The sequence below is a fragment of the Poromitra crassiceps genome, assembly GCF_964638095.1.
Source record: "Poromitra crassiceps genome assembly, chromosome: 27".
Taxonomy (NCBI): Eukaryota; Metazoa; Chordata; class Actinopteri; order Beryciformes; family Melamphaidae; genus Poromitra; species Poromitra crassiceps.
Genome location: NC_139650.1, coordinates 5252265 through 5274457, shown reverse-complemented (window position 1 = coordinate 5274457; position 22193 = coordinate 5252265). Strand labels below are relative to the sequence as shown.

Genomic DNA, 22193 nt, shown 5'->3' with positions numbered 1-22193 from the left:
GACAAGGCAGGGCCGTCAGTAGCACCGTTTCTCCTCTTTCTGTGTAGACTGCTACCCTACAAGAGTCTCCGTACATAGACTTGCCTGTCACTCTGACTCCCAAGCTGTCTAAATCAGCGATACAGACGTATTTACAAGTGTCACAGAAACATTTCAAAGCCACATATTGAGAAGAAGAGTTCATAGCTTCTCGACGTCAGGGTTAGAAAGCTCGACGCTGCTCATAAATGCCTCTTTTCATCTGAAGTCTGTGCTGGTGATATTTTTTACCGAGCCTTTGGCCAGAGTGGCGCTGTTGAGCGCTCTGACGGCTGGGAGCTCTAACCTGGAAAAAATATCACCAGCACAGACTTCAGATGAAAAGAGGCATTTATGAGCAGCGTCGAGCTTTCTAACTCCGACGTCGAGAAGCGATGAACCCTTCTCAATATGTGGCTTTGAAATGTTTCTGTGACACTTGTAAATACGTCTGTATCACTGATTTAGACGGCTTGGGAGTCAGAGTCACAGCCAAGTCTATGTACGGAGATGGGACTCTTGTAGGGTAGCATAGTCTACACAGAAAGAGGAGAAACGGTGCTGCCCTGCCTTGTCACGCCCCTCCTCAGTCTTACTGGTCCCCTCTGACCGGCTCCTCCAACAAACCTCTCTCCACCAGGTTTACCACCATGAGCTTCCTCAGCTCCATGCACACCATTTACCACCTGCACAAAGACTGCCCACCAGACAAACATATAAAATATATATATACTCAGATGACGTGCTGACGAACGAGAAAAGCGGGCGACCCCCTAATTATGTTAGGAACCGGCCTCGGGGAAGGGGACGGCAACACAAAAGTGCCCCCACTCTTCCCACTCCCAAAGATGATCAGCCAAACCACCATCACAAGTTCACAAGTAGCAGGTTTAGTTTCAGAGCACAGCATGGCCCCAACACAACTAACCAATCAAACTAATCCCCAACCTTAAATTTACCTAAGAAAAGGATGGATTAAAAAAAAAAATAGACACAGCTCTCACCTCTAAGCTCCTACAAAATAAACATGAGAATGTTACAAAACTAAAGGGCTTCTCCCTCCTACTACTTCAGTAAGAGTTATTTGGTGTAAAAAAGTATAGATTTGGAAGGTAGCTATTTACAGTTTGGACTGCACAAGTCTACCTAGACTATGACAGATCTTCAAGTTCTAAAGAACTACCAAAGTAGGCCTACACACAGTGCCTACCTGACAGAACAAAGAGTCAGCAGAGCGGCCATCATCTGTGGCAATGACTGCAAGGGATGGCATCCCCAAACCCATTTAATAGTGCAGACACAGGAAGTTGGAAACTGTATTAGCGAACGCATTTAAACGTCTGTGTCGTGTGTTCACATCATTCCTTTCCTCAGTGTGTAATTAAAGAAAGAGTCCACTCATTGTACTCCCAACTATGATGGCTCTATGTTGGCTGTGTTCTGTCAGGTAGGAACTGTGTAGGCCTACTTAGTTCTTCAAAACTTTAAGATGTGTTATCTTGGTGGACCTGTGCAGTTTATACTGTAAATAGCTACTTCCAGCTCTACACTTTTTGTACACTAACATCTTACCAAGTAAAGTAGGAGGGAGAAGCCCTTAGTTTTGTAACATTTTCTCATGTTTATTTTGTAGGAGCTTATAGGTGAGAGCTGTCTTTTATTTAATCCATCCTTTTCTTAGGTAAGTTTAAGGTTGGGGATTAGTTTGTTGTTGGGGCCATGCTGTGCTCTGAAACTAAACCTGCGACTTGTGAACTTGTGATGGTGGTTTGGCTGATCATCCTTGGGAGTGGGAAGAGTGGGGGCACTTTTGTGTTGCGGTCCCGTTCCCCGAGGCCGGTTCCTAACATAATTGGGGGCTCGTCCGCTTTTCTCGTTCGTCAGCACGTCGTCTGAGTATATGTATATATATATATATATATTATATGTTTGTCTGGTGGGCAGTCTTTGTGCAGGTGGTAAATGGTGTGCATGGAGCTGAGGAAGCTCATGGTGGTAAACCTGGTGGAGATGTTTGTTGGAGGAGGAGCCGGTCAGAGGGGACCAGTAAGACTGAGGAGGGGCGTGACAAGGCAGGGCCGTCAGTAGCACCGTTTCTCCTCTTTCTGTGTAGACTATGCTACCCTACAAGAGTCCCGTCTCCGTACATAGACTTGCCTGTGACTCTGACTCCCAAGCCGTCTAAATCAGTGATACAGACGTATTTACAAGTGTCACAGGAACATTTCAAAGCCACATATTGAGAAGGGTTCATCGCTTCTCAACGTCGGGGTTAGAAAGCTCGACGCTGCTCATAAATGCCTCTTTTCATCTGAAGTCTGTGCTGGTGATATTTTTTCCAGGTTAGAGCTCCCAGCCGTCAGAGCGCTCAACAGCGCCACTCTGGCCAAAAGCTCGGTAAAAAATATCACCAGCACAGACTTCAGATGAAAAGAGGCATTTATGAGCAGCGACGAGCTTTCTAACCCCGATGTCGAGAAGCTATGAACTCTTCTTCTCAATATGTGGCTTTGAAATGTTTCTGTGACACTTGTAAATACGTCTGTATCGCTGATTTAGATGGCTTGGGAGTCAGAGTGACAGGCAAGTCTATGTACGGAGACTCTTGTAGGGTAGCAGTCTACACAGAAAGAGGAGAAACGGTGCTACTGACGGCCCTGCCTTGTCACGCCCCTCCTCAGTCTTACTGGTCCCCTCTGACCGGCTCCTCCAACAAACATCTCCACCAGCTATACCACCATGAGCTTCCTCAGCTCCATGCAAAGGCACCTTGACTAACACCATTTACCAACTGCACAAAGACTGCCCACCAGACAAACATAAAATATATATATACACACACAGACGACGTGCTGACGAATGAGAAAAGCAGACGAGCACCCAATTATGTTAGGAACCGGCCTCGGGGAACCGGACAGCAACACAAAAGTGCCCCCACTCTTCCCACTCCCAAGGATGATCAGCCAAACCACCATCACAAGTTCACAAGTAGCAGGTTTAGTTTCAGAGCACAGCATGGCCCCAACACAACTAACCAATCAAACTAATCCCCAACCTTAAATTTACCTAAGAAAAGAAAATGATGGATTAAATAAGAGACACAGCTCTTACCTATAAGCTCCTACAAAATAAACATCAGAAAATGTTACAAAAAACTAAAGGGCTTCTCCCCCTACTTTCTGCTACTTGGGTAAGTGTTATTTACAGTGTACAAAAGTGTAGATCTGGAAGGTAACTATTTACAATTTAGACTGCACAGGTCTACCAAGATAAAGACACATCTTAATAAAGTTCTGCAGAACTACTAAAGTAGGTCTACACACAGTTCCTACCTGACAGAACACAGCAGTCAGCACAGCAGCCATCATCGTTGGGAATGAGGAGAGCAAGGGGCGACAGGATGGCATCAGCTGGCTTAAATGCTCTCCACCAGCCAATCAGCCAGCAGCAATCTGACACCTGACCAGGCCAATTAGGATGAACACCACCTGCATCTCATTTCTCAATCACACACACAGAGAGGAGGAAAGGAATGATGAACACATGAGAGAAATATACAAGGACTGAATGTGAACATTAGCTTCTGTAGCTAATTGAGTTTATAATGACTCAGAGCTTGGGACACCTTGTATATTAGCCTGTATTATCCCATACATGTAAAAAGCAGCTGTGATGGCAAAAATTAGGCTTACAACATATACAGTATATAAAATATGTGACTGTGTGTGTTTTGTACATGATTAGTTCATTAACTATGGGCTTAATTATAAATGAGTTATGACTGAACGTTACTATAAAGCACACATGGGCAACATACGGCCCCCTGTGTGGCCCGCGATGGAATTGCAATTTTTTTTTTTTTTTTTTTTTTTTTTACAGTGCACCTGAACGCAACATGCAAGATACCCGCTGAATAAGTGTCCAAATGTTCATGTCATTCTGGCCAATATTCTTCTGTTATAGCATTTCAGTCTGGAATATGGAATATCTTTCAATAATCTTTATGACTAAAAGGCCAAAAGTAATCTCATGTGTAAGAAATGGCTGTTCTACATTGAGGTAGAAATTTAAATAATTAACTTGTTGGTTTTGGATTTATTTAGCTTCAAGAGTGCATTTTTGTTCTTGTGTGACCCTCAACACAGGCTTTGAGAATCCCGGCCACTTACTGATACTTATGCTTAAATTAACCCACTCATATTCTGGTTTATTTCAAGAAAAACATTTCGGATAGTGGAAATTCTAATTGGCTGGTAACTTTAAAATCTAGCAGCCATATTGGCAGGTGGTGAAAAAAGTTAATTTCAAGCCCTGCAGGGAGAGTGTGGTGACATAGGAGTGAGTGAGAAAAGGATCAAATATTGGTGGTTAAGACTGAATAATGACATCACAACTGTTAATTTAAAATGAGTTATTCCTCTAAACCTGGCTTCAAATGCCCCAATTTTTTCGCGCTGGCGCCGTTCAGCCCTCAGCAAAATCTGGTAGCGAGGACTTTTTTTGTGGCCCTCTCTATCATCAAAGTTGCCCATCCATTACGGCATGACAATATTTGTTCATGTGGCCCCCCATGAAAAATAGTTGCCCACCCCTGGGCTAAGACCTCCTCTCCAGTGTCCTGCTGTCTCATAGGCTAAGACCTCCTCTCCAGTGTCCTGCTGTCTCATAGGCTAAGACCTCCTCTGCAGTGTCCTGCTGTCTCATAGGCTAAGACCTCCTCTGCAGTGTCCCGCTGTCTCATAGGCTGCTAAGACCTCTCCAGTGTCCTGCTGTCTCATAGGCTAAGACCTCCTCTCCAGTGTCCTGCTGTCTCATAGGCTAATACCTCCTCTCCAGTGTCCTGCTGTCTCATAGGCTAAGACCTCCTCTCCAGTGTCCTGCTGTCTCATAGGCTGCTAAGACCTCCTCTCCAGTGTCCTGCTGTCTCATAGGCTAAGACCTCCTCTCCAGTGTCCTGCTGTCTCATAGGCTGCTAAGACCTCCTCTCCAGTGTCCTGCTGTCTCATAGGCTAAGACCTCCTCTCCAGTGTCCTGCTGTCTCATAGGCTAAGACCTCCTCTGCAGTGTCCTGCTGCCGTCTGGAAGAGATGGATGATTGTTTTCGAAACCATGATACGTTTTTTTGTATTATTGTTTTATTCCGGTTTTTCTCCCATTTTCTCTCCAATTGTATTTGGCCAATTCCCCCTGCTGTCCTGGTCGTTGCTCCGCCCCCTCTGCCGATCTGGGGAGAGTTATAGACTAGCACAATGCTTCCTCCGATACATGTGCAGTCGCCAGCCGCTTCCTTTCACCTGACAGCGAGGAGTTTCACCGGCAGGATGTACTGTAGCGTGTGGGAGGATCACGCTATTCCCCCCAGTCCCCCCCCCCCCCCCCCCCTCGAACAAGCGCCCGCTGCGCCGCTGACCGACCAGAGGAGGCACTAGTGCAGCGACCAGCAGAAGCACCGATACCGGGAATTGAACCCGGGTCTCTGCCCGTGGGTGGTAGGCGAGCACGATTACCTCTACACACTACCCACCCCGTGATAAGTATTGCTAAGAATGAAAGCAATTTCAGGTATCATGATCCAATATGTCTCCTCGGAACAGATATGGCTGTGTCTTGTGGAAGTAATTTGTGACAGTGAATATGTTTAGGGCTATACCATGCGATGCAAAGTATGTTAGTAGGAAGTGTGTTACAGTATGTGTGTAAGTATGGATGTGTGTGTGTGAATGTGTTAGTCTACGTGTGCGAGTGTGTTACAGCATGTGTGTATCAGTATGGATGTGTGTGTATGTGTGAATGTGTTGGTCTATGTGTGCGAGTGTGTTACAGTATGTGTGTAAGTATCAGTATGGATGTGTGTGTGTGAATGTGTTGGTCTATGTGTGCGAGTGTGTTACAGTATGTGTGTAAGTATCAGTATGAATGTGTGTGTGTGAATGTGTTGGTCTACGTGTGCGAGTGTGTTACAGCATGTGTGTATCAGTATGGATGTGTGTGTATGTGTGAATGTGTTGGTCTATGTGTGCGAGTGTGTTACAGTATGTGTGTAAGTATCAGTATGGATGTGTGTGTGTGAATGTGTTGGTCTACGTGTGCGAGTGTGTTACAGTATGTGTGTAAGTATCAGTATGGATGTGTGTGTGTGAGAATGTGTTAGTCTACGTGTGCGAGTGTGTTACAGTATGTGTGTATCAGTATGGATGTGTGTGTGTGAATGTGTTGGTCTACGTGTGCGAGTGTGTTACAGTATGTGTGTAAGTATCAGTATGGATGTGTGTGTGTGAGAATGTGTTGGTCTACGTGTGCGAGTGTGTTACAGTATGTGTGTAAGTATCAGTATGGATGTGTGTGTGTAAATGTGTTGGTCTACGTGTGCGAGTGTGTTACAGTATGTGTGTATCAGTATGGATGTGTGTGTGTGAATGTGTTAGTCTACGTGTGCGAGTGTGTTACAGTATGTGTGTATCAGTATGGATGTGTGTGTGTAAATGTGTTAGTCTACGTGTGCGAGTGTGTTACAGTATGTGTGTAAGTATCAGTATGGATGTGTGTGTGTGAATGTGTTGGTCTACGTGTGCGAGTGTGTTACAGTATGTGTGTAAGTATCAGTATGGATGTGTGTGTGTAAATGTGTTGGTCTACGTGTGCGAGTGTGTTACAGTATGTGTGTAAGTATCAGTATGGATGTGTGTGTGTAAATGTGTTGGTCTACGTGTGCGAGTGTGTTACAGTATGTGTGTAAGTATCAGTATGGATGTGTGTGTGAATGTGTTGGTCTACGTGTGCGAGTGTGTTACAGTATGTGTGTAAGTATCAGTATGAATGTGTGTGTGTGAATGTGTTAGTCTACGTGTGCGAGTGTGTTACAGCATGTGTGTATCAGTATGGATGTGTATGTGTGAATGTGTTTACGTGTGCGAGTGTGTTACAGTATGTGTGTATCAGTATGGATGTGTGTGTATGTGTGAATGTGTTAGTCTACGTGTGCGAGTGGCTTCCAGCGAGGGGGATGCCAGCGGAGGGAAGGGCACCGGGGAGGGGGGGCTCAGTCCATTCCTCTGATTGAACATGACACCACTTGCACTAAGACGGCGACAGCTGCGTATGTGCATGCCGGCCATTCTGTTTGTTGTAGGGGATTACTCTGCGATAAAAGCCCCAGTGAGGAGCAGCGCGGCTGGGCTGCGCAACTACTGTTTCCCCCCTGACTCAGAGAGCTCTCGCCGGGCCTCCAGAGCCCTGTGAAAACACAGGTGGGCCACATCATTCGGAAAAGGAATGAATGGGAGTATTCTGGTGACGCTTAGCCGGGCCGTAGTAGTGTCACATCACCTTCAGACATCAGTCACGCCATGCCACACTGCAGCTTATGTAAGCTCCATTACTCAACACACACACACAGTGTAGTGATCAGCTCTGACCTGCTCCCCCTCCATTCACCTACTCACTGGATTCATACTAGATCTGGTTTGGGAATGGATCTGGGTGGATCTGGATAGATCTGGATAGATCTGGATAGATCTGGATAGATCCGGATGGATCTGGATAGATCTGGATAGATCTGGGTGGATCTGGATAGATCTGGATAGATCTGGATAGATCTGGGTGGATCTGGATAGATCTGGGTGGATCTGGGTGTAGACGAGGTTAAAGCCACCGCGGAGACCTGGCTCGGTCAGACGTTCTTACAGACACAATTGGCCGTGTCTGCGGGTGGGAAGCCGGTGGGGGTACGAGTCCTGGTCGCTGCGCTAGCGTCTCCCTCTGGTCGGTCGGGGGGGAAGGGGGGAAGGCTTGTTCGGCAGGGAGGGGAACTGGGGGGAATAGCGTGATCCTCCCACACGCTACGTTCCTGCCGGTGAAACCCCTCGCTGTCAGGTGAAAAGATGCGGCCGGCGACTGCACATGTATCGGAGGAAGCATGTGCTAGTCTACAACTCTCCCCAGATCGGCAGAGGGGGGGCGGAGCAATGAGCAGGACAGCAGGGGAAATTGGCCAAGAATGACTGTAGAGAAAATGTGAGAAAAATCGGAAGAAAAAAGAAAAGAAAAATAGCAGTGTAGTGATGATCATCTCAGAGGAGTGTGCTGCCTGCTTTGGCATCATTCACCATCAATTCTGAGAATTCACGTTGCCAACGGAGCTCAACGGTCACGTGACTTTCCGTGACGTTTCTTGCCCCGGAAGAGATTTCCCCATTCATTTTCTCCATAGACATTTCGGAAAATCCTTATATAACGAGTTTTAAGGCTGGAACCAAGCCAACCCGTGACCTACTGAAACGTGAGTGACCATAAAACATTTCAGTTGGAGCAAAAACAAAAAATGAAAACATGGGGGTGGGGGGGAGGGGTTCGGGGTGGGGATAATAATAATAATTAAAAAAAAATCCCGCTTGTTATTTTTTTGTTTTTGCTCCAACTGAAGTGTTTTATGGTTACTCATGATTCAGTAGGTCACGGGTTGGCTTGGTTCCAGCCTTAAAACTCGTTATATAAGGATTTTTCTAAATGTCTGTTACTTTGAGTTTATGTTGTTGTGTTCATGAGTCATTCCGATGTGTAAGCATGACAGGAAACAGATAGAGGCCTTAAAGGAGAATTCCGTTTTTTTTACACCCTGGACCTCATTTCCAGCTTTAAATATGCTGTTTAAGTCACCCTGACAACTTTGGTTTGATGAGCATCAACAGAAACGATAATCAGTTTGAACTGTGACCTGAAAACGAGGCAAACAGGGCATGTGAAATGCCAGTATTAATGTCTTGTAAGTAGCTTATTTTCGGACACACAGCGGCTTATATGCTTATTATATCAGAGAGAGAACGAGATGAGAGTGATCTAACGTACCTCCGTGGTGCCGGTGTTGCACAGCCTGCTCTGTTTGCTGTCCGTCACATAGGTATTCCCGGCTGCTGCTTGTAATCCATATATGACATTATTCCATACGGCTGGCAATTTAATTCAAATTCAACAGAATTCAACAGAACAAAATTCAAATCAATCGTCTATAATATAGACGATTGATTTGAATTGAAAGAATCACCTATATTCTCTAAAATAGATAAATATGTAAGGGATAATGTATACTGAGCCGGTGATTACTGTGGAAATAATGACCGACAGGTGAATGATTTAGCCCGACGCGCAGCGGAGGGCTTAATATTCACCTGAAGGTCATTATTTCCAGTAATCACCGGCTCAGTATACATTATCCCGCTTAGAACACGGCCTACAACTAAATCATTCAATAATCTGACAAAAATAATTATTCAAATAGATTTTTTAATAGCGTTTTCAACACAAAGCGGTTTCATTCGTAATTGGCACACAAGACACCACAGCTGCAACTGGTTGGCCTAATTAGTAGCGTCTGCGGACAAAATGCTCTTACCAACTGATTAATCCAGGTGTGGCAGAGCAGCGGTCGGTTGTCGAGAAATAATGACCGGTGAATATTGTTGATTGACCAATCAGAATCGAGTATTCGAGAGAGCCGTGTTCTAAAATCAGTGTATATCATGCTAAGCTACATAACAGCTAACTACAGTGAACCCTGCAAGTCACCCGGATGTACTTGTTTTCCTCTTCTTCTTCTTCTGTTCCACCGTAAAACCAAACAGAAGAAGAAAAGAAGTACATCCGGGTGACTTGCAGGGTTCACTGTAGTTAGCTGTTACGTAGCTTAGCATGATATAATACCCTGATGATATTGATCTGTTTTAGAGAATATAGATGATTCATTTGAATTCAATGGCCACCCGTATGAAATAACGTATATGGATTACAGGCAGCAGCCGGGATGACGGACAGCAAACAGAGCAGGCTGTGCCACACCGGCAGCACGGAGACATTAGACCGCTCTCATCTCGTTCTCTCTCTGATATAATAAGCATATAAGCCGCTGTGTGTCGGAAAATGAACTATTTACAAGACATAAACGCAGGCATTTCACATGCCCTGTTTTCCAGGTTTTCAGGTCGCAGTTCAAACTGATTATCATTTCTGTTGATGCTAATCAAACCAAAGTTGTCAGGGTGACTTAATCTTCATATTTAAAGCTGGAAATAAGGTCCAATGTGTAAAGAGACTTGTATATGTGAACATCTCTGTGAATTATTGGAGCGTGCAGCCCTCGAGAGTTCACCTGGAAGTCCTTCTCGTAGACTTCCTGAACGACCATAACCCTGTAAGCAACACCCCCCACCCCCTACCCCGCAGTCCGAAAACCAATCAGAAAGCCACGAGGGCGTATCCTGCCGTAACAGTACACCAATCATCATCTTAAAAATGTGCGATTTTTAAGCGAGTGCATTCAAAAGAAAGTTCTCCAGGTTGGTGATGATCTTGAAGCTAACCTGGGAGGAGGAGGGCTGATCCCTCTCCCCTCTCCTCCTCCCAACCCAGCTGTCCTGCAATGTGCTGCTGCTTGTCACTGAGGAGAAGTGGACCACTGTTGCCAGTGACAGGGCAATCCCTGGTCCACACGCACAGACACACAGACACACACACACGCACGCACGCACACACACACGCGCACACACACACACACACACGCACAGACACACACACACGCACACACGCACGCACGCACGCACACGCACACACACACACACACACACACACACACACACACACACACACACACACACACACAGAGTAGGCCTACTGTATACACAAGGTATGTAATGTTAGTATTTGATTACATAATCTTTCTGTGGAAATAAAATTATTAATATAATTACTAAATATATGGTGAAAACACCATATATATATATATATATATATAGTAAATTATAAATGTATAAAATAATATATTGTTAATTAATATATCTGACATGATTAATTCTTTCAACTTCGTTCTGTAATTTTCAGAAGACATTCCAAAATCGAACTGTTGCTATAACACTTTAGACATGGTGCCAGTAGCCTACATAATTTAGATTAAAGCTAATCATAATCCAAAATCTCAGTTCAGTGCAAATCTCCACTGAAAGTATGTTGTTAGTCTAGTTGTCCACCTTATACTGTATGTTAAATCCATGCTATGAATCCTGAACTGAAGATGGACATATCTTCCGTCCACAGATAGTAAGTAAACACTTGGGGCCCCCTGGAGTGTTGCATCTCAAGTGTTCACTTCAAAATGCTGAGAGGGGACTTGCTCCTCAACCCAGACACGAGTGTGTGGCTGCCACTACTACTACTACTCTTTCCTCAAGAGACACACACACACACACACACACACACACACACACACACACACACGCGCGCGCGCGCGCACACACACACACGCACACGCACACGTTCTCTAGTTCTGCTGACAATGGGTTAAGATGACAGAGGGTTGTGAGTGACTGGACACACTGCGGACCCCCTCCCCGCTGTACCCCTGAGTCCAACACAGGCGTCTTTGTACTCGCTCTACCATCAGTGACGATCCATCACAGACTAACCTGACAGCCCACCGCAGCCCTACAACCCTAGGCAGCTCGTGCCCCAGCCCCGTGCCCCCCCCATGTCCCAAAGCCCACACCATTCAGACCAGGGACACGCAACTTGCTTTGCCCGGGGGCCACTCTCGTGAAATGATAGGAGGCCAGGGGCCAGTTAATAAACAAACAATATCAATTTTTCTGTAGCGGATTGTAGCTTTTTGGGGTGTCAGCCAGAGTTTAGTCTGACAATGTTGTGCACCCCGGATAGCTAGTTACAGTAGGGTTAAGTTAGTTAGGTTAAGTACATACATAAGTGCCTGGGTAGCGAGCAGTATTTGACAATTTAGCTGGAGCACAGTCAAACTTTATTTCATGTTAGTTTTTATTGTGAATTAGATTCTAATTATTATTCAATTATTCGAAAAATGTTCAGGGGGCCACTCTGTCTGCACCCTGTCATGGGCCGCATCTGGCCCCCCGGGCCGCAAGTTGAGTATCACTGATTGAGACCATTACCCGCCACCAAACCCTGCCAAACCCCCGCCTCACAGCCAGCCCCAGAACTGGACTCCTGGCCCGCACTGCGTACTCCACCGGTCCTGACTGTGAGAAAAACAACAACAACAACAACAACAACAAAGATATAAGTAATTTCATCTAAAATATTGAGTCAGAAAATCATATTCTTCCAAAGCAAATCAACTTGTTTCAAGAAGTTTCTTTAATAGTGTCATTTTCCACATGCCAGTAGTGATCTGTATGGAAGAGATTGGGGCCACATGTGAAACAGATTTTTTTTTTATCAAGTTTTTTCTCATTTCCCCCATTTTCTCCTCAATTGTACTTTGCCAATTCCCCCTGCTGCCCCGGTCGTTGCTCCACCCTCTGCCGATCTGGAGAGTATTGTAGTAGACTAGCACCATGCTTCCTCCCATACATGTGCAGTCGCCAGCTGCTTCTTTTCACCCGACAGCAAGTTTCACCGGCAAGACGTGGCGTGTGGGAGGATCATGCTATTCTCCCCAGTTCCCCTCCCCTCCGATCAGGTGCCCCGACCAACCAGAGGAGGCGCTAGTGCAGCGATGAGGACACCCTTGATCCGGCTTCCAAACCGCAGACACGGCCAATTGTGCCTGTATGGACCAGTGGTATGGACGCCCGACCAAGCCAGAGGTAACACGGGGGCTCGAACCTGCGACCCTCGTGTTGGCAGGCAGGGAATCAACCGCTGCACTACCTGAACACATCATGTATTTGAGTTCTGAGTTTAAAGCCAGAATTATGAGATTCTGACTTTAATCGCATAATTCTGACTTGAAACTCCGAGCTCTGGCCCTTATCTTCTTCTGATCGGCTTTATTCTGACTTGTTTCAAGATATTGATGCATAACATTCACCTGATACTGGTGAAGTGATCTGCCTTATTTCAAGATATGGACACTGTTCAAAATGATTCTCAAAACATGTGAAATTTCACAAGCAGAATGATCTCACTCCATTTGCATTTCAAGAAAAATAAGATTTTAAATTTTTAGCTGCGACCAGCCGCTCTGTGGGTCGCTCTGTGGGTCGCTCTGTGGGTCGCTCTGTCGGTCGCTCTGTCGGTCGCTCCACAAAAAGTTCATCACCCTTTGGTTGAACCCTTTGCCCCAGGAGGCTGAGTGTGTGTGTGTGTGTGTGTGCGTGTGCGTGTGTGTGTGTGTGTGTGTGTGTGTGTGTTTGCATTCATGCCAGTTGGCTAAAAGGGTGTGTGTGTTGGCGGTGGGGTGTGCGTATGTGAGAATGCAAGAATGCCCAGATGCACTTGTTGTTATTGTTTATTTCAACAGAACAATAACACTTAACATACAGTGCAGCAAACCTCCAACATGGATATATTCATTCACTTTCCACTTGGTAATGGCAACATTTAGGCCTAATTGAATGTCAAATATGTAAATATATAAAGAAAGACCAAAAGTTACTTAAGATACCAGGCATCTCGCGTGCTATGCTAGCTCGATTCCTAGGCTGGCCCGCCCTGCAGCTCGCCGAGCTGACCCTGCAGCTCGCATACGCAGCTTGACCGATGGACGGCCTCACCCACAGCTCGGCTGCTGCGTGGCCTCGCCTGCACTATTGGCGCACACGTCATCACTGATGACATCATCAGTGATGACATCACTGCTGACATCATCAGTGACATCATCACTGAACTATAGCCTCAGCTTTAGGGCAATTAGGCCAATTAATCTGCCCTAATTAAAAAATCTGGCTCCGTCAGGTCTGCTCTTTACACCCCCTGAAAGTTTCAGCCTGATCGGCATAGCTGTGGCCGGACAAAATTCTTGAAACAAACAGACAGACAGAGTCCACCCTGCCAAATTAATACTGTATATAGATAGATACATTTAATGATATAAACACTCCTGTTTGATACTTTAGCCAGGTTTAGCCAGGAGATTGTGATCATTTTGAAAAATAAGACTTTTACAACGAATATGAGGTCAGTTGACATTTTTTGCATTGTGGCCACATCACACACCCCCTGCCCCATTCTATCAAAGACTTCTGCTCAGATAATTCTATCATTGTCATAAACCAATGTAATAATATGAATTATTATTATGATTATCCTTGTGTATGCTATGTTATAGCATGCACAAAGATGTAACACTTATCTAACACCCTGCCTGTGATTCAGACCACCACTGACAGAAATGCCTGTCTGTCCATGCTGGCGGAAGCCGCTCTGAATTAGCTGGTGAGCTATGAGGTGAGACATGTCCTGGGAGGATTAGCACCCCCGGTGGCTATGGCTGGCCGGACGAGGTCAGGACACCCAAGGCCGTTCCACTGGATATGACTCTCGGTCTCATTAATTGTCTCTTGTCCCTGAGACGAACAGGAGACAATGTCAACTTCGCACTGTACTTCCTGTCCATTCGCTGCACTGGCCTGTCTGCTTCTAATACGAGTCTGAACTTGTGTAGCTCCTTCACACTATACAATATCTAGAAGGTAAAGTCAACAGATATGAATGTGCTACAGTATGAAAGCCCCTTGCACGTTTATTCACATGATACGGGACTGCCCACCGGTTGTGGACCCCACAACGGTGGCTACTGAACTGTCTGGCTTAATATCAGTACAGATTCCAGTGACTGTGCGCTCGCCCTGTTGTTGAATGACCTATCGGAGCTTAATATCGTTGGCACAACAGCTGCTATACAAAGCTGGCTGCGTTATGCTGGAAGCCTCCTCACTGTCTCACTACCAGACACTGGCTCCTTACACCAGTGGTTCTCAAATGGGGGTCCGGGGACCCCCAGGGGTCCGTGACACTTTGCCAGGGGCTCCGCGAAAAGTTTTCAGGAAAATAAAAATTGTACTTTTTTTTTCTTTTTTTACAAAAGCTTCATAGTTCAATGGAAATATTGTATGCTTTAAATCTAAAATGGTTCATGGATTACATTCTAATCTAACAATCCTATCAATTTAAAAGTCAAGCACGTTACCGTGGAAACAATTAAGCTTAGCCCGAAATCACAAATCAGAATGAGGGGGTCCCCAGTATATTTTCTATCTTGTAGGGGTCCTTGGCTGAAAAACATTTGAGAACCTCTGCCTTACATTATTTACCTAGAGATGCTCCTCACTGTGTCACTGTGTGTGTGTGTGTGTGTGTGTGTGTGTGTGTGTGTGTGTGTGTGTGTGTGTGTGTGTGTGTGTGTGTGTGTGTGTGTGTGTGTGTATGTGTGTGTGTGTGTGTGTGTGTGTGTGTGTGTGTGTGTGTGTGTGTGTGTGTGTGTGTGTGTGCGTGTGTGTGCGTGTGATGATGTCTCTCTGTGTTTATGTATGTGTGTTTGGGTGTGTCGTGTCTGGTGAGTGTGGGGAGGGGTGGGTTTTTTCGTTAATTTTTCTTTTCTATCGTTATTACTTTTTTACTTTGCGTTTGGTTTCTTTTGGATTTCTGTAGTTGAATGTTATTTGCTGTTGCCATTTACTGAGTTGTTTTGTCTTTTTATTCTGTCTGTTTATTTTATATTATGTAACCACTGGTTTCCGGATGTTGTGAGGATGTTGAAAAAAAGCAGCAAAACAATAAAGAGATATGAATGTGGTTAGTTCGTACCCCAACTATCGGATGCAAGCTGCCATCCCTCCAGGACCTGCACGCAGCCAGGACACTGAAGCGGTCTCGCAAAATCATGGCCGACCCCTCCCACCCTGGCCACAAACTCTTTAAGACACTCCCCCACGGCAAGAGACTGAGGTCTGCCAAGACCAGAACCACCCGCCACAAGACCAGCTTCTTCCCAACCGCCATCAGCCTCACCAACAAGGCCCGGAAACCCCTTCCACCAAGGGCCTCACCAACAACACCCCCCCCCCTCCTGGAAATCCACTACCTCCTCCTAAACTTAGCTGAACCCCCCCCCCCCCCCATAAAACTGTAACTCATATATCTAATTTAATGCCTGTTTAACTGGGACTGTAAATTCATGTAAATCCACTACACATTTAATGTCTAAATTAGCCTGTAAATTTCATGTACATTCAATGTAAACTCTTATTTAACTCCGACTGTAAATTCATGTAAATCCACTGCCTATTTAACACCTATTTAACTCAGTCTGTAAATCTCATGTAAATTCAATGTGAATTCATATTTATTATCCACAGAACACTTCACCACTCATGTACATATTGTATATATTTACTCGATTTGGTTGCACTTGCAACTTTGTGATTGTCTTTAGTTATCTTCCTACTTCTTATCTCTGTATATTGATGTGACCGCTACGCTGCACACATTACATACATTACATTACATCATTTGGCAGACGCTTTTATCCAAAGCGACTTACAATAACACATTTTTGTCAGCAATAGAGCAATCAACTATGGAGCACAGTCTATGACAACTACAACTTCTGAAGGAACAGTGGTACAAGTTTAGTTTAAGTTAGTAGTTTTTTTTTTTTTTTTTTTTTAGAAAGAGAGAGAAAGAAGTTAGATCAAGAAGGGCCCAGATGGAGCCTGAAAAGGTGTGTCTTTAGTCTTTTCCGAAAGATCGGCAGTGATTCAGCTGTCCTGACCGAAGGTGGAAGCTCGTTCCACCATTGAGGTGCCAGGGACGAGAAGGGTCGAGATCGGGATGAGCGACTTTTGAGCCCCCGTAGCGTAGGAGGGGCGAGGCGACCTGCACTGGTGGAGGAGCGAAGGGAGCGCTGAGAGGTTTGGAACCTGACCATAGATTGCAGGTACAGGGGAGCTGACTGGTGTACTGCCCTGTAGGCCAGTACCAGTGTCTTGAATTTGATGACAGACACTAAGACAAATTCCTCGTATGTAACTTGCATACTGTGGCAATAAAAGTGATTCTGATTCTGAACTACTGGATTATTCTGAACCTGACATTATTATTATTGTTATTCTGAACCTGACATTGCTCCAGTCATGTTGGAGGGGAAGCATTCATCTGTGGCCTACTTTTGAGTAAACATAACTGTGCTCATCCTCCTTCCCAAACAGAACGAGGAGACAAACAGCTTCTTGTCATTGCATATCATTGGCTCCTAGTAGAAATGACAGCTGTCTCCAGACTGTCCCTGCACCCCTTCCCCCCCGACCACCTCCCCCACGGCAGGGGACTTCATGTATGGTGTCATGGAAGGGGACGTGAGTCTGGGATTAGCTCATTAAGACAGCCATCTTTGATCTGAGGTAATCTGTCCCATTTTCATGGCAACCTGATCATATCCTCTTAAGACAGTCGCACAGAACCACACAAGGGCATGTGCACATATACTGTATACACACACACACACACACACACACACACATGTACACACGCACACAAAAGCCAACGAGCACACACACACTGACACACACACGCGCGCGCGCGGGCCCTAGCGCCCCTAGAGAGCAGGGCCCAACAGAGATGTGAAGCGTAGATGTGCAGCAGCAGCTAAACGTGGGCTCAGGTTTCTGGGGGCTCGTGCTAAATTTAACCCTGTGATCCTTGGGCCGGCAGAGGGCTTTAAATGCCAGCCTACAGTTGCTCCACAGCAGTTGTTCTCCACACGTCTTCCTCTCATCACAAACTCTCCGAGAGGCACACACCCCCTCGCACCCGACCCGACACACACTCGCTCTCTAAGCGCAGGACCCGAGCGCACGTCCAACAACAGGGAAGCAGGGATCTTCGTTCCCCCCCCACCATAACACCCACAGACCACCGCGTTGTCCAGCTATGGAGCTTTTCGAGACCAACCCGTACTTCTTCCCCGACCAGCGCTTTTACGAGGGAGGCGACAGCTACTTCCCCTCTTCTCGCCTGCCCGGGGGGTACGACCAAGGGGGCTACCAGGACAGGAGCTCCATGGTGGGGCTGTGCGGGGGGATGTCCGGAGGCGTCGGGGTCGGGGTCACGGGCATGGAGGACAAGGCCTCTCCGTCGGGCATGTCGCCCCACTCGGAGTCGCCCCACTGCCCGGGGCAGTGCCTGCCCTGGGCCTGCAAGCTGTGCAAGCGCAAGACGGTGACCATGGACCGGCGGAAAGCGGCCACGATGAGGGAGAAGAGGCGCCTGAAGAAGGTGAACGAGGCCTTCGAGGCCCTGAAGAGGAGCACGCTGATGAACCCCAACCAGAGGCTGCCCAAGGTGGAGATCCTGAGGAGCGCCATCCAGTACATCGAGAGGCTCCAGGCCCTCGTCTCCTCCCTCAACCAGCAGGACAGCCAGACAGGACACTACCGGGCCAACGCAACCCAGCCCAGAGTGAGTAGGACAGAGGAGGGAGGGAGGGAGGGAGGGGAGGCCAGAACCACAAGGGACAGAACAATGTTAAGGAAAGGATGAAAGGTGATGGAGAAAGAGAGACAAGACATCGTGTGTGGGAGTTATCTTTCATAAAGTCTGCTTTGGATTGGACCTACAGTATAATAGACCTAATCTTTGTTGTTTTCCTCGGCAAGATACTGATCTCTTTAGTCCTGGCCTGGAATGAGAACATCATACGTTTCTGGCAGGTGTATTAGTCTCTGCTGTTGATTTGTAAAGGTTGTAGTCCATCCATGGCCTTCATGCATGATGTGTCAGAAGATATAACCATCTCATGGTTCATATTGGAAGCAGGTGGCACACAGATGAGATAAGTCATCCATCGACAAGCTTTCATCAAAGATAGAAAGCTGAGAGTCGATTTATTTAAATTGCCAAAATCACACTGTTAGCAGCCATCTTGATGTTTCCTGGCATAATGCGTTTCCATCTGCTCCTTCTTATAAAAATGTCTTGCTACACGCAATCTAGCCACAGGACGCATTGTTGTGTGTGTGTGTGTGTGTGTGTGTGTATGTGTGTGCGCGCGCGCGCGGTGCTCGTCTGTACAGCTATGTGTGTGTGTGTGTGTGAGTGGTGTTGGTCTACTCTGTACGTGTACGTGTACGTGTGCGTGTGTGTGTGTGTATGTGTACGTGTGTGTGTGTGTGTGTGCGTGTGTGCGTGTGTGTGTGCGTGTGTGTGGTGTTATTGGTCTGTACGGCTGTGTGTGTGTGTGTGTTTGTGTTTATGTGTGGGGTGGGGTGTGACGTGTGATAACACAGAGTGACTGACAGCAGCGTGTGTGTGTGTGTGTCTCCATGGTAACAGGTGTCGTCGTCGAGCGAGCCCAGTTCAGGCAGCACCTGCTGCAGCAGCCCCGAGTGGAGCAGCACCCCGGACCAGTGCACACAGAACTACAGCAGCGAGGGTGAGCACACACACGCAGGCACGCACACACACACACACACACACACACACACACACACGCAGTGTTGGGCAGTAACTTAGTTACTGTAATTTTACTACTTTCCCCACTAACTAGTAATGTAAGGGATTACAATTTCGCATTTATATTAGTTACTAATCCAAGTAACTTCAAGTTACTGGATTACTTTCTCCAGTGCTGGCACAGTGTTGAAACGAAGTGTGGAGATAGGTCTGGCTATACAAGACTACAACTGCGTTGTCGGAAGGCGATTAGTTGTTTGTCCTAGCAAATAAAAAACATGTATTTTGGCTGATTGTTGACTCCTCCTGTAATTATTCTGATTAATTATTGTTCCAATAAAGTTGAATCAGTTCCAAGAGGAGCTGCCTAAACAGGTTGTACGCCACTTTTACGGAAGGGGGGCAGTGAAAGTAATAGTAAAGTAAAGAGTAACGTAACTACCGTAAATTCCGGACTATAAGCCGCGGCTTTTTCCCCGTTTTTTGGCCTTTTTTGGCCCCTGCGGCTTATAGGTGCGGCTTATCTATGGATTTTTTCAGCAAAAAAAAAAAAAAAAAACGGAATTCTCTCTTCTTTAGCACTCTTTCTAACTATAAATCCACTTCTGTTTTAATTTCCTCTCTTGCCCTCTTTTCACCACACCGCGGACACTGTGTGCACTGTAAAAAAAAACACAGGTGGTGTTGTGTTATGTTGTTTTGTTGAAATGTTAATAACTGGGAGCTTCCTCAAACAGCCATCTCTTTCCCGACAATCCCCTCTGTGCACGAACCCTTACATATGGTAATTAAACATTAAAACACAATAAAAAAAAATAAATAAAAAAAAAAAAAAAAACATTAAAACACCCGCGGCTTATAGTCCGGTGCGGCTTATATATGTAACAAACAGTCAATTTTGCTGCTGCGGCTTATAGTCCGGTGCGGCTTATAGTGCGGAATTTACGGTAATTACTTTCAAGTCAAAAGTAATTTTATTCCTTTTAAAGGAGTCCTCAGTAATAAGTAACTAATTACTTGCCCGACACTATACACGTACGCACATTTTTCTGCATAGCATCAATGGTTTTGCTTGAAGCAGATAAGTGAATATGTGTGTGTGTGTGTGTGTGTGTGTGTGTGTGTGTGTGTGTGTGTGTGTGTCTCCCTGCAGACCTCCTGAGTGCCGCGGACTCTCCGGAGCAGGGCACCATGCGCTCCCTGACCTCCATCGTGGAGAGCATCTCGGCCGACGGAGGTGTGGGCTATCCTGTGGTGGACATTCCCAAATAGACCCTCCAACCCAGCGGACCCACAGAGACGCAGAGAGAGCCACAGAGCCGCCTCACGGTTAACCACATGAAACAATGGGGCAAATGACAAGAAGCATAATAGTTGCGGACAAGACACCGATTCCCAAATTCCACGTTAATTTATTTTCCAGGCGTGCTCCTCTGAGTTTCCCCGAGTGTTTTGTCTTATGCAAAGTATCAAATTCCTCATTGATCAGAATTGTAATTGTCCAACTCTGTTGATCTCAGGGTCTGCTAGCCACACCCAATTCCTCCTGTTACTGTATTCCTTTGATTCCCTGCCTTTTAGCCTGTGTCAGAGGCACAGGAGCTTAGTCTCACTAGAGAGATTAACAGACGTTACTGCATGATATGATACCAACACTTAGTTAGTAGACTGAACCTCTGGTTGGGCTTGCCTGCAGACTGACAGAGCGATAGAGAGGCAAAGTGGAACGTCACTTCCTGCTTCAGCACTGTACCAGAGATTTTCATCCGGCATTTATTTTCCCATAGACATTTCGTAAAATGTTTCTAAAAATAGTTTTACTTGGTCAAACCAAACGGTTCAGATTATATTTAGAATCGGGAGAGACCATAGAACATTTCGCTCACAAACTTTAAAAAAAAACATCGAAAAAATATTTTCTTTAAATCCGCCGTTTTTTACATTTTGGTCCGAGCGAAATGTTATGTGGTCTCTCCTGTTTCGAAATATATCTGAACCGTTCGGTTTGACCAAGTAAAACTATTTTTATAAGCATTTTATGAAATGTCTATGGGAAAATAAATGGCGGATGAAAATCTCTGGTACAGCGCTGAAGCAGGAAGTGACGTTTCACTTTGGCTCTCTATAAGAAGAAAGCCTGTTTTTCCTCCTAACTTAAGTCAAGGAGATCTCATTCGTTCCCAGATCTATCTTGTATTATTTTTGTGTGTGTTTTATGCTTAAAAGACATGAGTTTATTTGTGGGGCCAATATGTACCACGGCAGTTTTGACCAAGACCTGCTTAATTTAAACTGGTTATGAATGCTAGTGATGTAAATACGTTCCCTTTTTCTACAGAGTGGTTTTGCTATTTTATTTTTTAATTTTTTGCTAACTTATTTGTGACTTTTATAACTAAGATTGTTGTGTATTTGTAGATGTTTCTAAAGTGATATTTTCTGTCCAATCCTTGCAATAAAGACCATTTTCAATACACTGTCTACCATCGTCTTTAAAACACCATAATGACGTTTGACCATGATGACCTCAAAAGAAAAACACAACATCCAATATCTTAAAAAAAACAGCTTTACTTACGTCTATCTATATAGTGTCATAAATACAGTACATTTTTTTTAAATAGCCAAATAATAAAATCTTGATTTGTCAGCATCATTTCACACCTGGAATAAATACACATACAGTACTCATAGCTGCCACATAGCACATTACATCTTTTAGACACCTTGAAAAAACTGTAAAAAAAGAAGAAAAAAAAGTACACCCATCCAATACGTCACTGGTTCACCGATGTGCCGTGTTCTCATTGGACGAGGAGTTGGTCAGCCGAGAGTACTGGCCGCTCACTGGCACGTCTCCATAAATGGCCACTAAATGGGAGGTGGCGGGAGCGAATCAGAGACGTGATCCCGGTCACTTTGAGCAGTTTCATATGAATATCATTGGCTGATGGCGAGCAGCAGTTTACAGTTTGATTTGAAAG

General features: G+C 45.5%; 1 protein-coding gene across 1 annotated transcript; it reads left to right on the top strand.

Moving 5' to 3' along the window:
* Positions 1-17688: 17688 nt before the first annotated feature.
* myog (myogenin) lies at positions 17689-20759 on the top strand (the record flags this gene model as incomplete). The annotated part of the gene is made up of 3 exons (XM_083661902.1): positions 17689-18216; positions 19090-19189; positions 20363-20759. 3 exons carry the CDS (start codon positions 17689-17691, stop codon positions 20479-20481), a joined length of 747 nt encoding a protein of 248 aa, XP_083518028.1. The 3' UTR covers positions 20482-20759.
* Positions 20760-22193: the final 1434 nt, after the last annotated feature.